General features: G+C 41.6%; 1 protein-coding gene across 1 annotated transcript in view; it reads right to left on the reverse strand.

The window, feature by feature from the left end:
- jhy (junctional cadherin complex regulator) overlaps positions 1 to 12,596 on the reverse strand; it is a 34,616-nt gene extending 22,020 nt beyond the window's left edge. The window contains exons 1-3 of the mRNA XM_045716261.1: positions 12,522 to 12,596; positions 11,385 to 11,737; positions 6,153 to 6,912 (exon numbers count right to left, since the gene is read on the reverse strand). Coding sequence (XP_045572217.1) covers positions 6,153 to 6,912; positions 11,385 to 11,737; positions 12,522 to 12,557 — 1,149 coding nt within the window. The 5' untranslated portion in view covers positions 12,558 to 12,596. The remainder of the gene's footprint in view (positions 1 to 6,152; positions 6,913 to 11,384; positions 11,738 to 12,521) is intronic.
- Between the last annotated feature and the right edge of the window lie 1,608 nt (positions 12,597 to 14,204).

The raw sequence follows: 14,204 nt of genomic DNA on the forward strand, positions 1-14,204 counted from the left end.
TTATAAACCCAGGGACATTACAATAGCTACAAATTACTAGCTAGCTAACCAACAACTATAACGATGTATTTGAGCGACAATAAGGGCTCATTGTGAAAAAGTATTTATGTTGTCAATAAACATTGGAGACGAAATATAGTTCACATGTTGTCAATCTAAGCCAAACCGTCTGTCTTGACCCATAGTTGCGCAAGCCTCGGTTTTGTTGCTAAACAACCAACCAGTCTATAGGACATTGCCTTGGCTAACTCATTGTGAGTGTGAATTAGCCTAACCTTTTAAAATTATTATCTATACTGAAAAAAATATGAATGCAACATGCAACAATTTCAATGATTTTACTGAGTTACAGTTCATAGTTTCATCAACTGTCTGAGTGGCTGGTCTCAGACGATCCTGCAGGTGAAGAAGCAGGATGTGGAGGTCCTGGGCTCTGCATGGTTACACGTGGTCTGCGGTTGTGAGGCCGATTGGACATACTGCCAAATTCTCCAAAACGAAGTTGATGGTAGAAAAATTCACATTCAATTCTCTGGCAACAGCTCTGGTCGACATTCCTGCAATTGCACGCTCCCTCAAAACTTGAGACATCCGTTTCATTGTGTTGTGTGACAAAACTGCACATTTTATAGTGGCCTTTTATTGTCCCCAGCACAAGGTGCACCTGTGTAATGATCATGCTGTTTAATCAGCTTCTTGATATGCCACACCTGTCAGAAGGATGGATTATCTTGGCAAAGTAGAAATGCTCACTAGCATGGATGTAAACAATTTTGTGCACAACTTTTTAGAAAAATATGTTTTAGTGCATATTTTTTTGTCTTCTGGGATCTTTTATTTCAGCTCATGAAACATGGGACCAACACTTTACACGTTGCATTTATATTTTTGTTTGGTATAATAGCAAATAGGTGCCAAATGGCACATAACACTGTAGTTTACAGTGGGGTGTTCTAGCAAACAATATCTTTATGTACAGTGTCTACAGAAAGTATTCATACCCCTTGGCTTATTCCACATTTTGATGTGTTACAGCGCTGTCAAATTGGTTGTTGATCATTGCTGGACAACCCTTTTCAGGTCTTGCCATAGATTTTCAAGTAGATTTAAGTCAAAACTGTAACCCAGCAACTCCAGTGTAGATTTGGCCTTGTGTTGTATGTTATTGTCCTGCTGAAAGGTGAAATAATCTCTCAGTGTCTGGTGGAAAGCAGCCTGAACCAAGTTTTCCTCTAGGATTTTGTCTGTGCTTAGCTCCATTCCTTTTTTTTTTTTTTTCTTCTTTTTTTTTCTCCCCATAATATGATGCAGCCACCACTATGCTTGAACATTTTGAGAGTGGTACTCGGTAATGTGTTGTATTGGATTTGCCCCTAACATAACAAATGTTTTGCAGTATTACTTTAGTGCCTTGTTGCAAAAAGGATGCAAGTTTTGGAAAATGTTTATTCTGTACAAGCGTCGTCCTTTTCACTCGGTCAATTAGGTTAGTATTGTGGAGTAACTACAATGTTGTTGATCCATCCTCAGTTTCTCCTATCACAACCATTAAACTGTAACTGTTTTAAAGTCACCATTGGCCTCATGGTGAAATCCCTGGGTGGTTTCCTTCCTCTACGGCAACTGAGTTAGGAAGGACGCCTGCATTTTTGTAGTAACTGGGTGTATTGATACAGCATCCAAAATCCAAAATAACTTCACCATGCTCAAAGGGATATTCAGTGTCTCGTTTTTTTCTTTACCCATCTACCACTAGGTGCCCTTCTTTGCAAGGCATTGGAATATCTCCCTGTTCTTTGTGGTTGACTCTGTGTTTGAAGTTTAATGCTCAACTGAGGGACCTTACAGATAATTGTATGTGTGTGGTACAGAGATGAGGTAGTCATTCAAAAATCATGTTAAACACTATTATTGCACACAGAGTCCATGCAACTTATTATGTGACTTGTTAAGCACATTTTTACTCCTAAACTTATTCGACTAAAGACATTTCAGCTTTTCAGCTTTTCATTTTTAGTTCATTTGTAAACATTTCAAAAAACATTATTCCACTTTGACATTATGGGGTATTGTATGTAGGCCAGTGACCAAAAAATCTAAATGTAACCCATTTTAAATTCAGGCTTTACCAACATTTGGAAAAGTCAAGGGGTATGAATGCTTTCTGAAGGCACTGTATATAGTTTTCAACAGTAAAATTGCTTATTTATGTAGGCCTTTGAGTAGAATAGGACAAGTTCTTCACTATACCGGTGAGATTATTAGATTAAAGAAATGTAATAAACAATTAAACGCCCTGTTGATATACACAACACACACTTCAGGTAGTGCGTTTAGTAGAGATTAGGGTAAAGGAGAAGTTACTCAAATCCAGAAACTCCTAAGTGATGTCATACATTGGAGCTAGTTCAGTGTAGTTTGCCCTCTCCCTCTCTCTCTCCCTGGAGTGCAGAACTGAGACAGCTGCAAAAACAGGTCATGTGACTTGTGAAGTTGCTGGATGCAGACCTCACTCTGCTCTGTTGTCAGTGAATGCATCAGGGCCTAACATTAACACCCACCACCAGCCAAATGAGGGTAGATTTTGGCATTGGCAGTTAAGATGTCCATTTCACCAGCTATGTTGGCGGGTGGTCAGAGCTCCACAGTGCGAGTATTTCACTCGCATTTGTGAATAAAAATGGTCAAGTATGATCACATTTAAAGTAAAATAAAAATGTCAAAGTATTTCTGACGTTTTGTTTCATAGCTAGTAAATGAATCGCACAAAGTCAAAGAACTACGAATCCAAAATAGCCTATTCCACCTCGCACTGCAACACTGCCTGGCTGGGGGCTGTGCGCATGTGAAGAGCTCAGTGAAAGATTCATTTTTAGAAGCGCTGTGCACAGGCATAAAAGTTGGTCTAATTTACTTGAAACAATAGTCTACTGAAGTGAGATGTTTGTCCTTGTGTTTCTTGGCTATTTACATTGTTTTATTCACAAGCTAGGTTGTTTTTCTATGTTTGAATTTCAACTGCTAGGGAAGAAATGACACTTCTACTAGTTAGTCTCAACCTAAAGGGGCAGGTGGAAATGTTTGTCTCATCTGTGATATTTTGGTTAAAAGACTCAGGTCACTAAAAATGTCATTCAACAATATACCACATTACTTCTTACTAGTAATAATTGTATTGTTTTAGAAACAATACATCAGTGGAGGCTTCTCAGAGGAAGAAGGGGAGGCCATCCTCCTTAGTTAATGTCATTTATACCATAACTCTTTTTTAGATAAAACTATAATAAATATATTAACGTTACCAAATAATTGATAATTGACACACTGTTTTGCAATGAATATCTACAGTAGCCTCAGCAGCACTCTGTAGGGTAACACCGTAACTGTAGCCGGAGGACAGATAACTTCTGTCCTCCTCTGGGTACATTGACTTCAATACAAAACCTAGGAGTTTCATGGTTCTCATGCCCTTTTTTTTAACCATTATTTAACTAGGCAAGTCAGTTAAGAACAAATTCTTATTTTCAATGACGGCCTAGGAACAGTGGGTTAACTGCCTTGTTCAGGGGCAGAACAACAGATTTTTACATTGCCAGCTCGGGGATTCGATCTTGCAACCTTTCGGTTACTAGTCCAACACTCTAACCACTAGGCTACCTGCCGCCCCTTCCATAGACTTACACAGTAATTATGATAACTTCCAGAGGAGTACTCCAACCTATCAGAGCTCTTGCAGGATGAACTGACATGTTGTCCACCCAATCAAAAGATCAGAGAATGAATCTAGTACTGAAAGCGTAAGCTACAACTAGTTAGCACTACAGTGCATAAAATGTGGTGAGTAGTTGACTCAAAGAGAGAGAAATACAATCGTTGAACAGTTTTGAACAAATTAATTTCTTCCAAAATGAAGGAGAAGCAAGATAGCGAGAGAGAGCTATATTTGGTTGTATTTCTTTTTAAACGTTGACCTTCACTTAGCTAGCAATGCAGATAGCTAGTTTAGCCTACTCAAACACCCGGCTCAAACAGAGAGGGATGCTATGTTAGCTAGCTGGCTATGGCTCTGGAACGCTCCCAAGTCAAGGTAAGCTTCTGGTTTTGTTAATTTATTGCCACCGGGGCCCGCCGGTGTAACTGCTAAACTGCTTTCTGACTGTACTGCATGAATGTAGAGGGTTTACTAACGTGTTAGTTCTAGTATCTATGTTGACTATGATTTGACAACGATGTAGGCTGTGTGTAGCATTAGTGCATTAGTGGTCATGATATGAAGGTTTGGCTTGGATTGCTGATGTGATGCACTGAAGTCCACAAGCGAAGGGAAAAGGTGAGAGGAGAACAGAGTGTAGATAGTAGCGAGAAGGAATTATATATACAAGGAGCATAGTGGTCATGCTGTTTTCATGTGGCTGCTATGAAAGTGAACTGTGTTTGCGTGTGATCAGAGGTGTATTCATTCCACCGATTCTGTTGAAAAACATTTTTTAAAGCGGAAGCAAACGGAACGAAACAGGGATAAAAAGAACTAGATCAGCTAGATGCAGCCAAGAGTGTGCAAGGTGATATTGAATGTGTCACTGTCTGTCACTTTGATTACTCAAAATTCTCTCGACCTGTACACCTACGTCGTAAACTTTCATTCATAGACTAGGTTGTAGCAACCTCATGATGGGTATAGGGAAAATTTGAGCATCATGTAGTAGCCTAAACCTATCGATGTTACATTGAACTGGGTGAATGGAATATGAATGACAGTCATCCAATATGCTGTAATAGAAATAAGGCCATGATCCTCCCTCATCTTAAACAGCATCGACCACCACTGGTCTAATAACACAATAAGAACACCTCAAACTTCAAGGATGAGGCTAGACTACATACCTCTGCACGCTTGCTTTGTCGCTTTCCCTTCTCAAACACGCCTTGTATTTTGGCACTGCGCCAGATCCAGTCCATAGAAATACAGTAGCAACAGCTGTATCTTTAAGTATCCTTCGGTTTTCTGTCCCCATCATTTCAGATTGCATATCTTGTTCCTATGCTTCGTCGCTGAAGTGCTTGCTACACACACACACACAGCGATGTAAGGTTGGCTGCAGGAGTATGTAGCCTACATTGTATTTACTATTTCTAACTGCTACTAACCATCTTTTGCTTATCTTTTACCAGATAACTGTGAAACTTCTTCCCTTGATTTCCTGTATAAAGTGCAGCCAGGGACCGAACACCAGCTTTCTCTTGCTGCCATCTCTTTTTCCACTTTGCATAATTAACCTTACCTGCGATAGGCCTAACTTGATCAACTTTCGCACCAGCTCCAAAATAAAAACTGTGACATCAATCTCTAGATAAGGGCATATCGTGACGTTTCTACATAGCAGGGTCTCCCCCATGAGGGTGCCCACAAGTGCAGTTGTTACCTATTTTCGCTGCTGTGACAGTACGCTATATAAAATAATTGCATGTTTTAGGTAGAAAATTACATATTTCCAGACTCCAAACCGATAGTACTATTGACAAAAACAGCTAATTCGACCGTACACTTTCAAAGAAACTATGAATTTGTCCACAGTCCACAGATTTGTTAATCATGCATTCACTGACAACGAAACAAAGCGAGGCCTGCATAGTCACATGACCCGTTTTTGCAGCAGTCTCAGTTCTGCACTCCAGGGACAGAGTATGGAATCACTTGGGAGTTTTTGGATTTGGTATAAACTATTCCTTTAAAGGAGATAAAGAGTTATCGGTATGTTTGTGCAGCTCCTAGTGGCTGGTTTTTATACTACAACCTAGGGAAAGGGGACACTTAGTTGCATAACTGAATGCATTCAACCGAAACATGTCTTTCGCATTTAACCCAACCCCTCTGAATCAGAGGTGCGGATGGCTGCCTTAATCGACATCCACATCATCGGCGCTCGGGGAGCAAAAGGGTAGATTTCTCCACCTTGCAGGCTCTGGAATTTGGACAAGCAACCTTTCGGTTACTGTCCCTACGCTCTAACTGCTAGGCTACCTGCCTATTCAACAAGAGGGCAAAAATTATTGGAATAAACAGGAGAGGCCACCTGTGGTTGCCTTCATACACAACCACAAATTCAGAAACCTTTTATGAAAAAACACAGCTTATCAACACATAAGCCTACCTGATTTGGGCTGTCTGATTTCATCTCCTTCTGTTGTACATGTGCCCTCAGGTACGAGCCCTGTTTGGCTGTGTTGATCCCCAGTGTCACTCTGTTGCGTTCAATGATGTCCTCCCTTGGTATGTCTGGCTTTCTGCTGGACAAGTGCCGTGAACCATTTGATTTAGAGGACATCGAATTCTGTAACTGAAACGCTCTATCGTATCTGTCATGTGTCTCCCTGTAACGGTCTTCTAGGTCAGGAGAGCTAGCTTGGATTTCACCACCAGTGGCATTGGTTGGGTTCCTCACACCTCGGTTGGCCTTGACTCTCTGGTGTGGGTTTCTTTCCATGGCTTTTTCAGATGGCACACCAGGACTTGCGTGGGTGGACTCTGGCAAGCTATCCCCTATAACTTGGTTCTGATGAAGGTGGTAGGAAAATGCAGGTGAAACCTCTCTGGTAACTTCATTCTGCAGTGGATGGAGGTGGTAAGACGTTAGGGGGTGTTTAGATTGAAGTTCGTTACTTGTGATTTCTGGAGTCATACTCTCTGCAAGAGCTGGACTGCGGGAAAAGATGTATGTGTGTCCTCCACTCCCTGAAAGCTCCTGTCCTCTCTCGCTATGGCTCTCCTCAGATTGTTCATCCGAGTTGTAGGATTCTTCCTCGAGGGGAAGTTGTGGGGTCATCCTGTCGAACTGTCGAGCTCCCTCAAGATTAGTCCTCCAGTTGGGATTGTAGCGCAATTCTGCATAGGTGTCATCGAAGTGGATCTGTCTGCAAGTTTGAGAATAGAAGCATTAGTAGATAATTTACATGACTAGTGGAATTTGCATTTTCTTTAGTGACCGACCTAAATCAGAACACTATAATGGGAAAGACCAATGTGAATGATTAAAACATCATAAAAGGTATAATAGGCTGGCCTATGATGAAATAAAATATCTTCCCAAGAAATGGAAGATCCTATTATTGTCTTTGAATACAAAAGTACTAGGACCATAGGCCTCCATTCCTGAAAATAAAGATTTTACGAAGAACACAACAAGCTTTGAGAGGTCAGCAGTACAATAGGTGTTACTGTACACCTCAACAATACTGATGGTGTCCTTAAACAATGAGAGTGAGTCCTTCTTTGAACAGACAAGCCGCTGTTCCAAATTGAATTTGACATCAGCACATTATTTGCCTGTATTTATACGTAATCTTCATATTTTCATCTCCTTATCCAATAATGAGGGAGTGTCTGAAGACTACTACTGGCGAATGGTTCACAAATGGCAATTTTCAGCTTAGAAAATGGACTGAAATTGCTACCTAATGTGCCCCTTCTAACGGGGATGAAAAGATCTCATTAAAATAATTAGCAGAGTGCCTCTTTGTTGTGCTGCTTGGCGGACGAGGGGAAGCGTACTCCTCATCTCATGATGCCCCTGCCCGGGGCTGCCTAGGTGTAGGGCACTTCACTCAATGAGGCCAAAAGGGTAAGGGATGGCTCAGTAATGACTGGAGAAGCTGGAGAATTTATTATGGATACAACACAGCTGGACGACGTCTTCTTTACCGTGCACAAAACAACACCCATAGGCTATTATATGGTAGTCGAGATAATGACCAAACACGCAACAAAATGTACTCGGTTGATTTCAAGAAACAGTGTAAGAATAAAAACTGAACTGTGGGGGAAGTAAAAAGAGATTATGGAAAATGTTCAAATGTGTTACTTTATCAGCATTCAAAAGAAATCACGAGGTAAACAGAAAAATATTGCACTGGATGAATAGAGGTGCTTGAATGGGGACATTCATTGATTGAATGACAAGTAGGCTATACATGGGTGTGAAATGCCCACTGTTGTGAATGTGGACGCCCGGCTTTGAGGACAGAGCCGGTCAATGGCGAGGCTATGAGACTATGACGCTGGGAAATTGGGACTGTTCTCAGGGCAGACCATCTGAAATTGACCCTTTTGTGAGTATTTGCCATGGTCATTTTCACTGAAACAATGTGGGCCTACGTGGTGAAGTGGATCTTCATTTGGCGGGCATCAATCTGCCCGGGACCAACAATGAGAGAATAGCCCCTCTTTGTTTAGGGTGAAATTATTATTGCGAGGTCAGTGAGGAAACAGTTCCAGTAGATGGGGAGAGTGAAAAACAGATGTGGGGGTCCTATCTTCAGATTCCTGCATCAGAGAGGTCTCTGGCATGTTGACAATGAAGAGCCGGCCAGTTAATGGACAGCAGAGTGACCACTTATTGTGATAACCTCCAACAAAATTTAAATCTAATTTGCCTTAAATGAAGGCAGTTACTTGGAAAGTACCTAAATTAGCCTGACGCGTCTGCTGACAGCTCAATTAATTTGCCAATGCGTGCATCAGGCTCAATTATTGGCCTTGTTCCATTGTTGAGTGAAGAATGAACGCTATTCATCTTTTATCTTCCATGTGCTGTTTAGTGAGAAAAATGCTTTATTGTTGCTGGAGTTTTCCATATAACATTTTACATAAGCACTGTATTATAATCTTCATTTTGAATAATTTGTGTACTTGAAAACAGTATTTTCAAATTCAATAAACAGATTAGACCTAATTAAAAGTGAAGCACTAATTTGCCTAAAGTAAATAGCGCAATAATGGCATAATTCACTTGAATTGTTCTAATGTTCAGAAAAGCAAAATAAAAAGTGGAATGCCTTGGCTCATTTTAAAACAATCACAGTTGGTTGAAACATAATTATCAATAAATAATGCCCTGTAGGCCTACTTCCCCTGTAGCCTATTTGTATTTTGGACACTTCTGATTATGATTTAGTGTACAACATAACATGTTCCAGAAAATATTTTAATAAATAGCACATCTAGTTTAACTGAAATCTGATCAGCTTGTTCAAACATTACAACGGGAAAAAATACATTAAAAAATAAATGTTTACACTAATGTTATAGGCTACACTACCCTTTGAGATGCACAACCATAGTGAAGAAGACAAATAAGTTTGAGGTGCCACTTATGATCTACTACTGCCACCTACTGACCAAACTGAAAATGTCTTAAAAGTCTACTTTGGGAAAATATACTGAACAAAAATATCAACACAAGCAACATGATAAGTGTTGGTCCAATGTTTCATGAACTGAAATAAATTATCCCTGAAAATGTCCATACGCACAAAAAGCGTATTTCTCTTAAATATTGTGCACAAATTTGTTTACATCCATGTTAGTGAGCATTTCTCCTTTGCCAAGATAATCCATCCACATGACAGGTGGAATATCAAGAAGCTGATTAAACAACATGATCATTACACAGGTGCACCTTGTACTGGGGGCAATAAAAGGCCACTCTAAAATGTGCAGTTTTGTCACACAACACAATGCCACAGATGTCTCAAGTTGAGGGAGCATGCAATTGGCATGCTGACTGCAGGAATGTCCACCAGAGCTGTTGCCAGAGAATTGAATGTTAATTTCTCCACCATAAGCTGCCTCCAACGTTGTTTTAGAGAATTTGGCCGTACGTCCAATTGGCCTCACAACCGCAGACCACGTGTAACCACGCCAGCCCAGAATCTCCACATCCGGCTTCTTCACCTGCGGGATTGTCTGAGACCAGCCACCCAGACAGCTGATGAAACTGTGGGATGGCACAACCAAAGAATTTCTGCACAAACTGTCACAAACCATCTCAGGGAAGTTAACCTGCATGCTTGTCGTTCTCCCCAGGGTCATGACCTGACTGCAGAGCGGCGTCGTAACCGACTTCAGTGGGCAAATGCTCACCTTCAATGGCCACTACCACGCTGGAGAAGTGTGCTCTTCACAGATGAATCCCAGTTTCAACTATACCAGGCAGATGGCGTGTATTCCGTCGTGTGGGCGAGCGGTTTGGGGATGTCACTGTTGTGAACAGAGTGCCCCATGGTGGCGGTGCGGTTATGGTATGGGCAGGCATAAGCTACGAACAACAAACACAATTGCATTTTATCGATGGCAATTTTAATGCAGAGATACAGTGACAAGATCCTGTCGTGCCATTCATCCACCGCCATCCCCTCATGTTTCAGCATGATAATGCTCGCAAGGTTTTGTACACAATTATTGGAAGCTGAAAATGTCCCAGTTCTTCCATGGCCTGCATACTCAACAGACATGTCACCCATTGAGCATGTTTGTGATGCTCTGGATCGACATGTACACCAGTGTGTTCCAGTTCCTGCCAATATCCAGAAACTTTACACAGCCATGGAAGAGTAGTGGGACACATTCCACAGGCCACAATCAACAGCCTGATCAACTCTATGCGAAGGAGATGTGTTGCGCTGCATGAGGAAAATGGTGGTCACACCAGATACTGACTGGTTTTCTGATCCACGGCCCAAACTTTTTTAAAGGAATCTGTGACCAACAGATGTATATGTGTATTCCCAGTCATGTGAAATCCATAGATTAGGGCCTAAGGAATTCATGTGAAATCCATAGATTAGGGCCTAAGGAATTCATTTCAATTGACTGATTTCCTTATATGAACTGTAACTCAGTTAAATCTTTGAAATTGTTGCATGCTGCAATTATATTTCTGTTCAGTGTATAAGATAATGTTTAGGCCTATTACCAGTGATATGAATACCTACTTGACATTATGCATCTACACCGGTCACATTATCTGAAGGACTATTTCAAATGGCTGAGAATCTGTCAGGATCCATCCCATGCATAATAGAATTTGGATGAACTTGGCAGATTGACTGAATCTCTATGGCAGACCATTTATGAATGGTGTTTTTGCCTCGTATCTGCATCATGAGACAAATATAATATTTATGTCCTGCTTTGCAAATACATTTTGAACATTAGACACATTTGTTGAAGAGTCACATTGATATTCAGCACAATGTCTTATGAGAAATCTATTATTTTACCCCTTCTGGATCGCAAACCTATTTACTTTTCATTCTCCTACACAGACGGTTATCCTAACAGTATTAAGTATAGGCTGAGTCATGCAAAAAATGTGAACAACATGGTTCAAGACTTGATTTCTACACTATTGTTTGATGTGGCAGATGAAAATGGTCCTTACATGAGTTGCAAGTGTATTGTGTAGGCCTACTTTGGTTGTTGTTATATGTAGGTCTACTTCCATGCAGTAGTACAGGGCACTCTAGTTTTCAGTTTGCTTAGGTTACGATGACAGTATAACCATCACCATATAGCAGTGGTGATAAAGCAAAGGTTTAGGGCCTACCTGGACACCTCTTTGTCTCTGCTCTGCTGCTGGACGTTGTTTTTGTTCTGCCTGAGTGCTGATACCTCGAGACTATCATAGACATGAAGTTCCCCCTCATCCAGACATGAGCCATCTGTGTCTTCCTCTTGGGGTTGTGTCATGTTTTGGTCACCAGACTCGACACCAATTCGCCTCTGAAGCTCAAACTGGTAGTCCCTCTCCTGGACCAAGCTCTCTGTGTCCGATTCAGCGGCGTCCCACAGGCTTAAACCAACCTCTGGTTTTAGTGGACAGGGTTTTCTGTGTTCATCCTTTAACCTGACATAGATCTTTCCGTGCTCAGGTCCCTTTTTACCTTCCATTTTGTACTGCTGTGCTGAGGAAAAAGTTGAGAGCTTGGTTGTAGTTGAACTGTCACTGTCAGTATGCTGCTTTCATTACAGTACAGTAGGTGTGCACAGATGTTTACTTTACCTGCTGCTTGTTCACTTGCAAAACCTCTATCAAAAAGCTAAATGACATATTCAGAATAGAATATTCTCGATATTTTCACACATTTCTTAGGCTTAGCTGCTAACGTTAGCTGTCAGAAGCTGACATGGCCTTCAACTTTACTTGTTGTGGAGAATTAGTTAGCTAACTCAACACTTTGTTCAGAACCTTGAAAATAATAGAGGACTACTATCTAACCTTACCTCTGTAGCACATTTTTCGCACGTGTTGACAAATTGTAACGTTTGAAGTTTTGCCAGCCATGTTAATAGGTAACTTAGGGAAGAAAGAAAGAGCGATAACACACAGCAAGCTCCCATTGCTGCAATGCTTTCGCACAACACTTGGACATCAAAAAAATCACAATGAGACATCATCACACGAAGTGTGCCCGACGGCCCAATTTGCGGTGTCTGGCTCATGAACTAACGTTAGCCTATACTATAATTTGATTCTCACTTTATGTTGACTACTGAACTAGCCTAGCAAGAACTGGGTTTGCTTTGCTATGCTTCTTGCTCCCCTAGGAAACAACCACCAACAACTATGGTTTGCTTGTCTATCTAAAACGGTTTAGACAGTTTATTAGTGTGGGAGAAAATGTTAAAAGCTGAGAGACGCTGTTATTATGGATTGGTTTATACAATGTCAAAAGACACTCACCAATGTTATTCTCCAGTTGTAAAGAATGGCAACCATGGAAACGAACGGACGCGTACAGACAGTGATTTGCGCCTGCGCAGGGATGTTGGGGGCGTTGCAGGGCGTCCAATTATGCTTATATTAAAATGACTGGACCAATTGACCCTTCACTAAGACGTGTCCTCTAAGACATGCAGCCCAGAGGGAAACAGTTGTAAAGATAGAAGAGAAGCATGGAGAAAACGCAAAGGATGATTTGGGCCCAGTGGGAGTGACATTTTTGGACATTTTTTTCCCTTTCGTTTGGCTGATCCATATGTAGTCTCAGACTGGGTAGAAAATAAATTGGGTACTATTAAAATCGGTGAAAGTAGCTCAAAGTGGACTTCAAATCACATTTTATTTGTCAGGTGCGCTGAATACAACAGGTGTAGACCTTACCGTTAAATGCTACTTACAAGCCCTTAACCAACAATGCAGTTCAAGAAATAGAGTTAAGAAAATATTTACTAAATAACGTCAATTTTTTTATGGAAAAGTAACACAAGAAAATTACATAACAATGACAAGGCTGTGCACAGGTGGTACCTGTACCGAGTCAATGTGTGGGGGTGCAGGTTAGTAGAGGTAATTTGACTATGCATAGATAATAAACAGCGAGTAGCAGAGTGTAAAAACAGCGGGGGGGTCAATGTAAATAGTCTGGTTATGGCTTGGGGGTAGAAGCTTTTAAAGAGCCTTTTGGTGCTAGACTTGGCGCTCTGGTACCGCTTGCCGTGCGGTAGCAGAGAGAACAGTCTATGGCTTGGGTGACTGGAGGTTTTAACAATTTTTTGGGCCTTCCTCTGACACCGCCAAGTATATAGGTCCTGGATGTCAGGAAGGTTGGCCCCAGTGATGTACTGGGCCATATGCACTACCCTCTATAGAGCCTTACGGTCAGATGCCGAGCAGTTGCCAAACCAGGTGATGATGCAACCGGTCAGGATGCTGTCGATGGTGCAGCTGGATAACTTTTTGATGATCTGTGGACCAATGACAAATCTTATCAGTCTCCTGAGGGGGAGAAAGTGTTGTTGTGCCTTCTTCACAACTGTCTTGGTGTGTTTGGACCAGTTGGTAATGAGGACACCAAGGAACTTGAAACTCTCGACCCACTCCACTTCATCCCGTTAATGGGGGCCTGTTCGGCCCTCCTTTTCCTGTAGTCCACGATCTGCTCCTGTGATGATTTTCTGTGTTTCTTCTGTCCAGAGGGAGGGGGCACTTAGTGTAACGCGACTAAGGACAAGACCTGTAACTTGCTTTGCTCTCCGGAGCAAGGTGCCTTTGAAAGGAGTGATTAATGGGGTGGCGTTAATTGTTGAGGTGGAGCAACTGAAATGGAAATTCCCTCTGTCTGTGATGGCTGCCGTTTGGTGCGACGCAGACCCGGTGGCGAGTGTGGTGAAACCAAGAAGACTTTGTCTGTCCTTTTGAGTTTTGAATATTTACCTGATAAAGTCACTTTAGGATATATCAGTTATCCAGTGAGAGCCATTGTGCCGAACCCACTAAGGTGTTTCATATGACAATTCCGAGATGGCAGAAGTGTGCAGGAGGGCATGGGACAAAGGAATTTGTAGTATTGGTGGAAAATGCGGTGTGTGTCAATTGTGGGGGCAGCTCCAGAGAAGCACTTGGGTGTATGAGGTTTTACTGCAG

The sequence above is a fragment of the Salmo salar genome, chromosome ssa04 (assembly GCF_905237065.1).
Source record: "Salmo salar chromosome ssa04, Ssal_v3.1, whole genome shotgun sequence".
Classification (NCBI taxonomy): domain Eukaryota; kingdom Metazoa; phylum Chordata; class Actinopteri; order Salmoniformes; family Salmonidae; genus Salmo; species Salmo salar.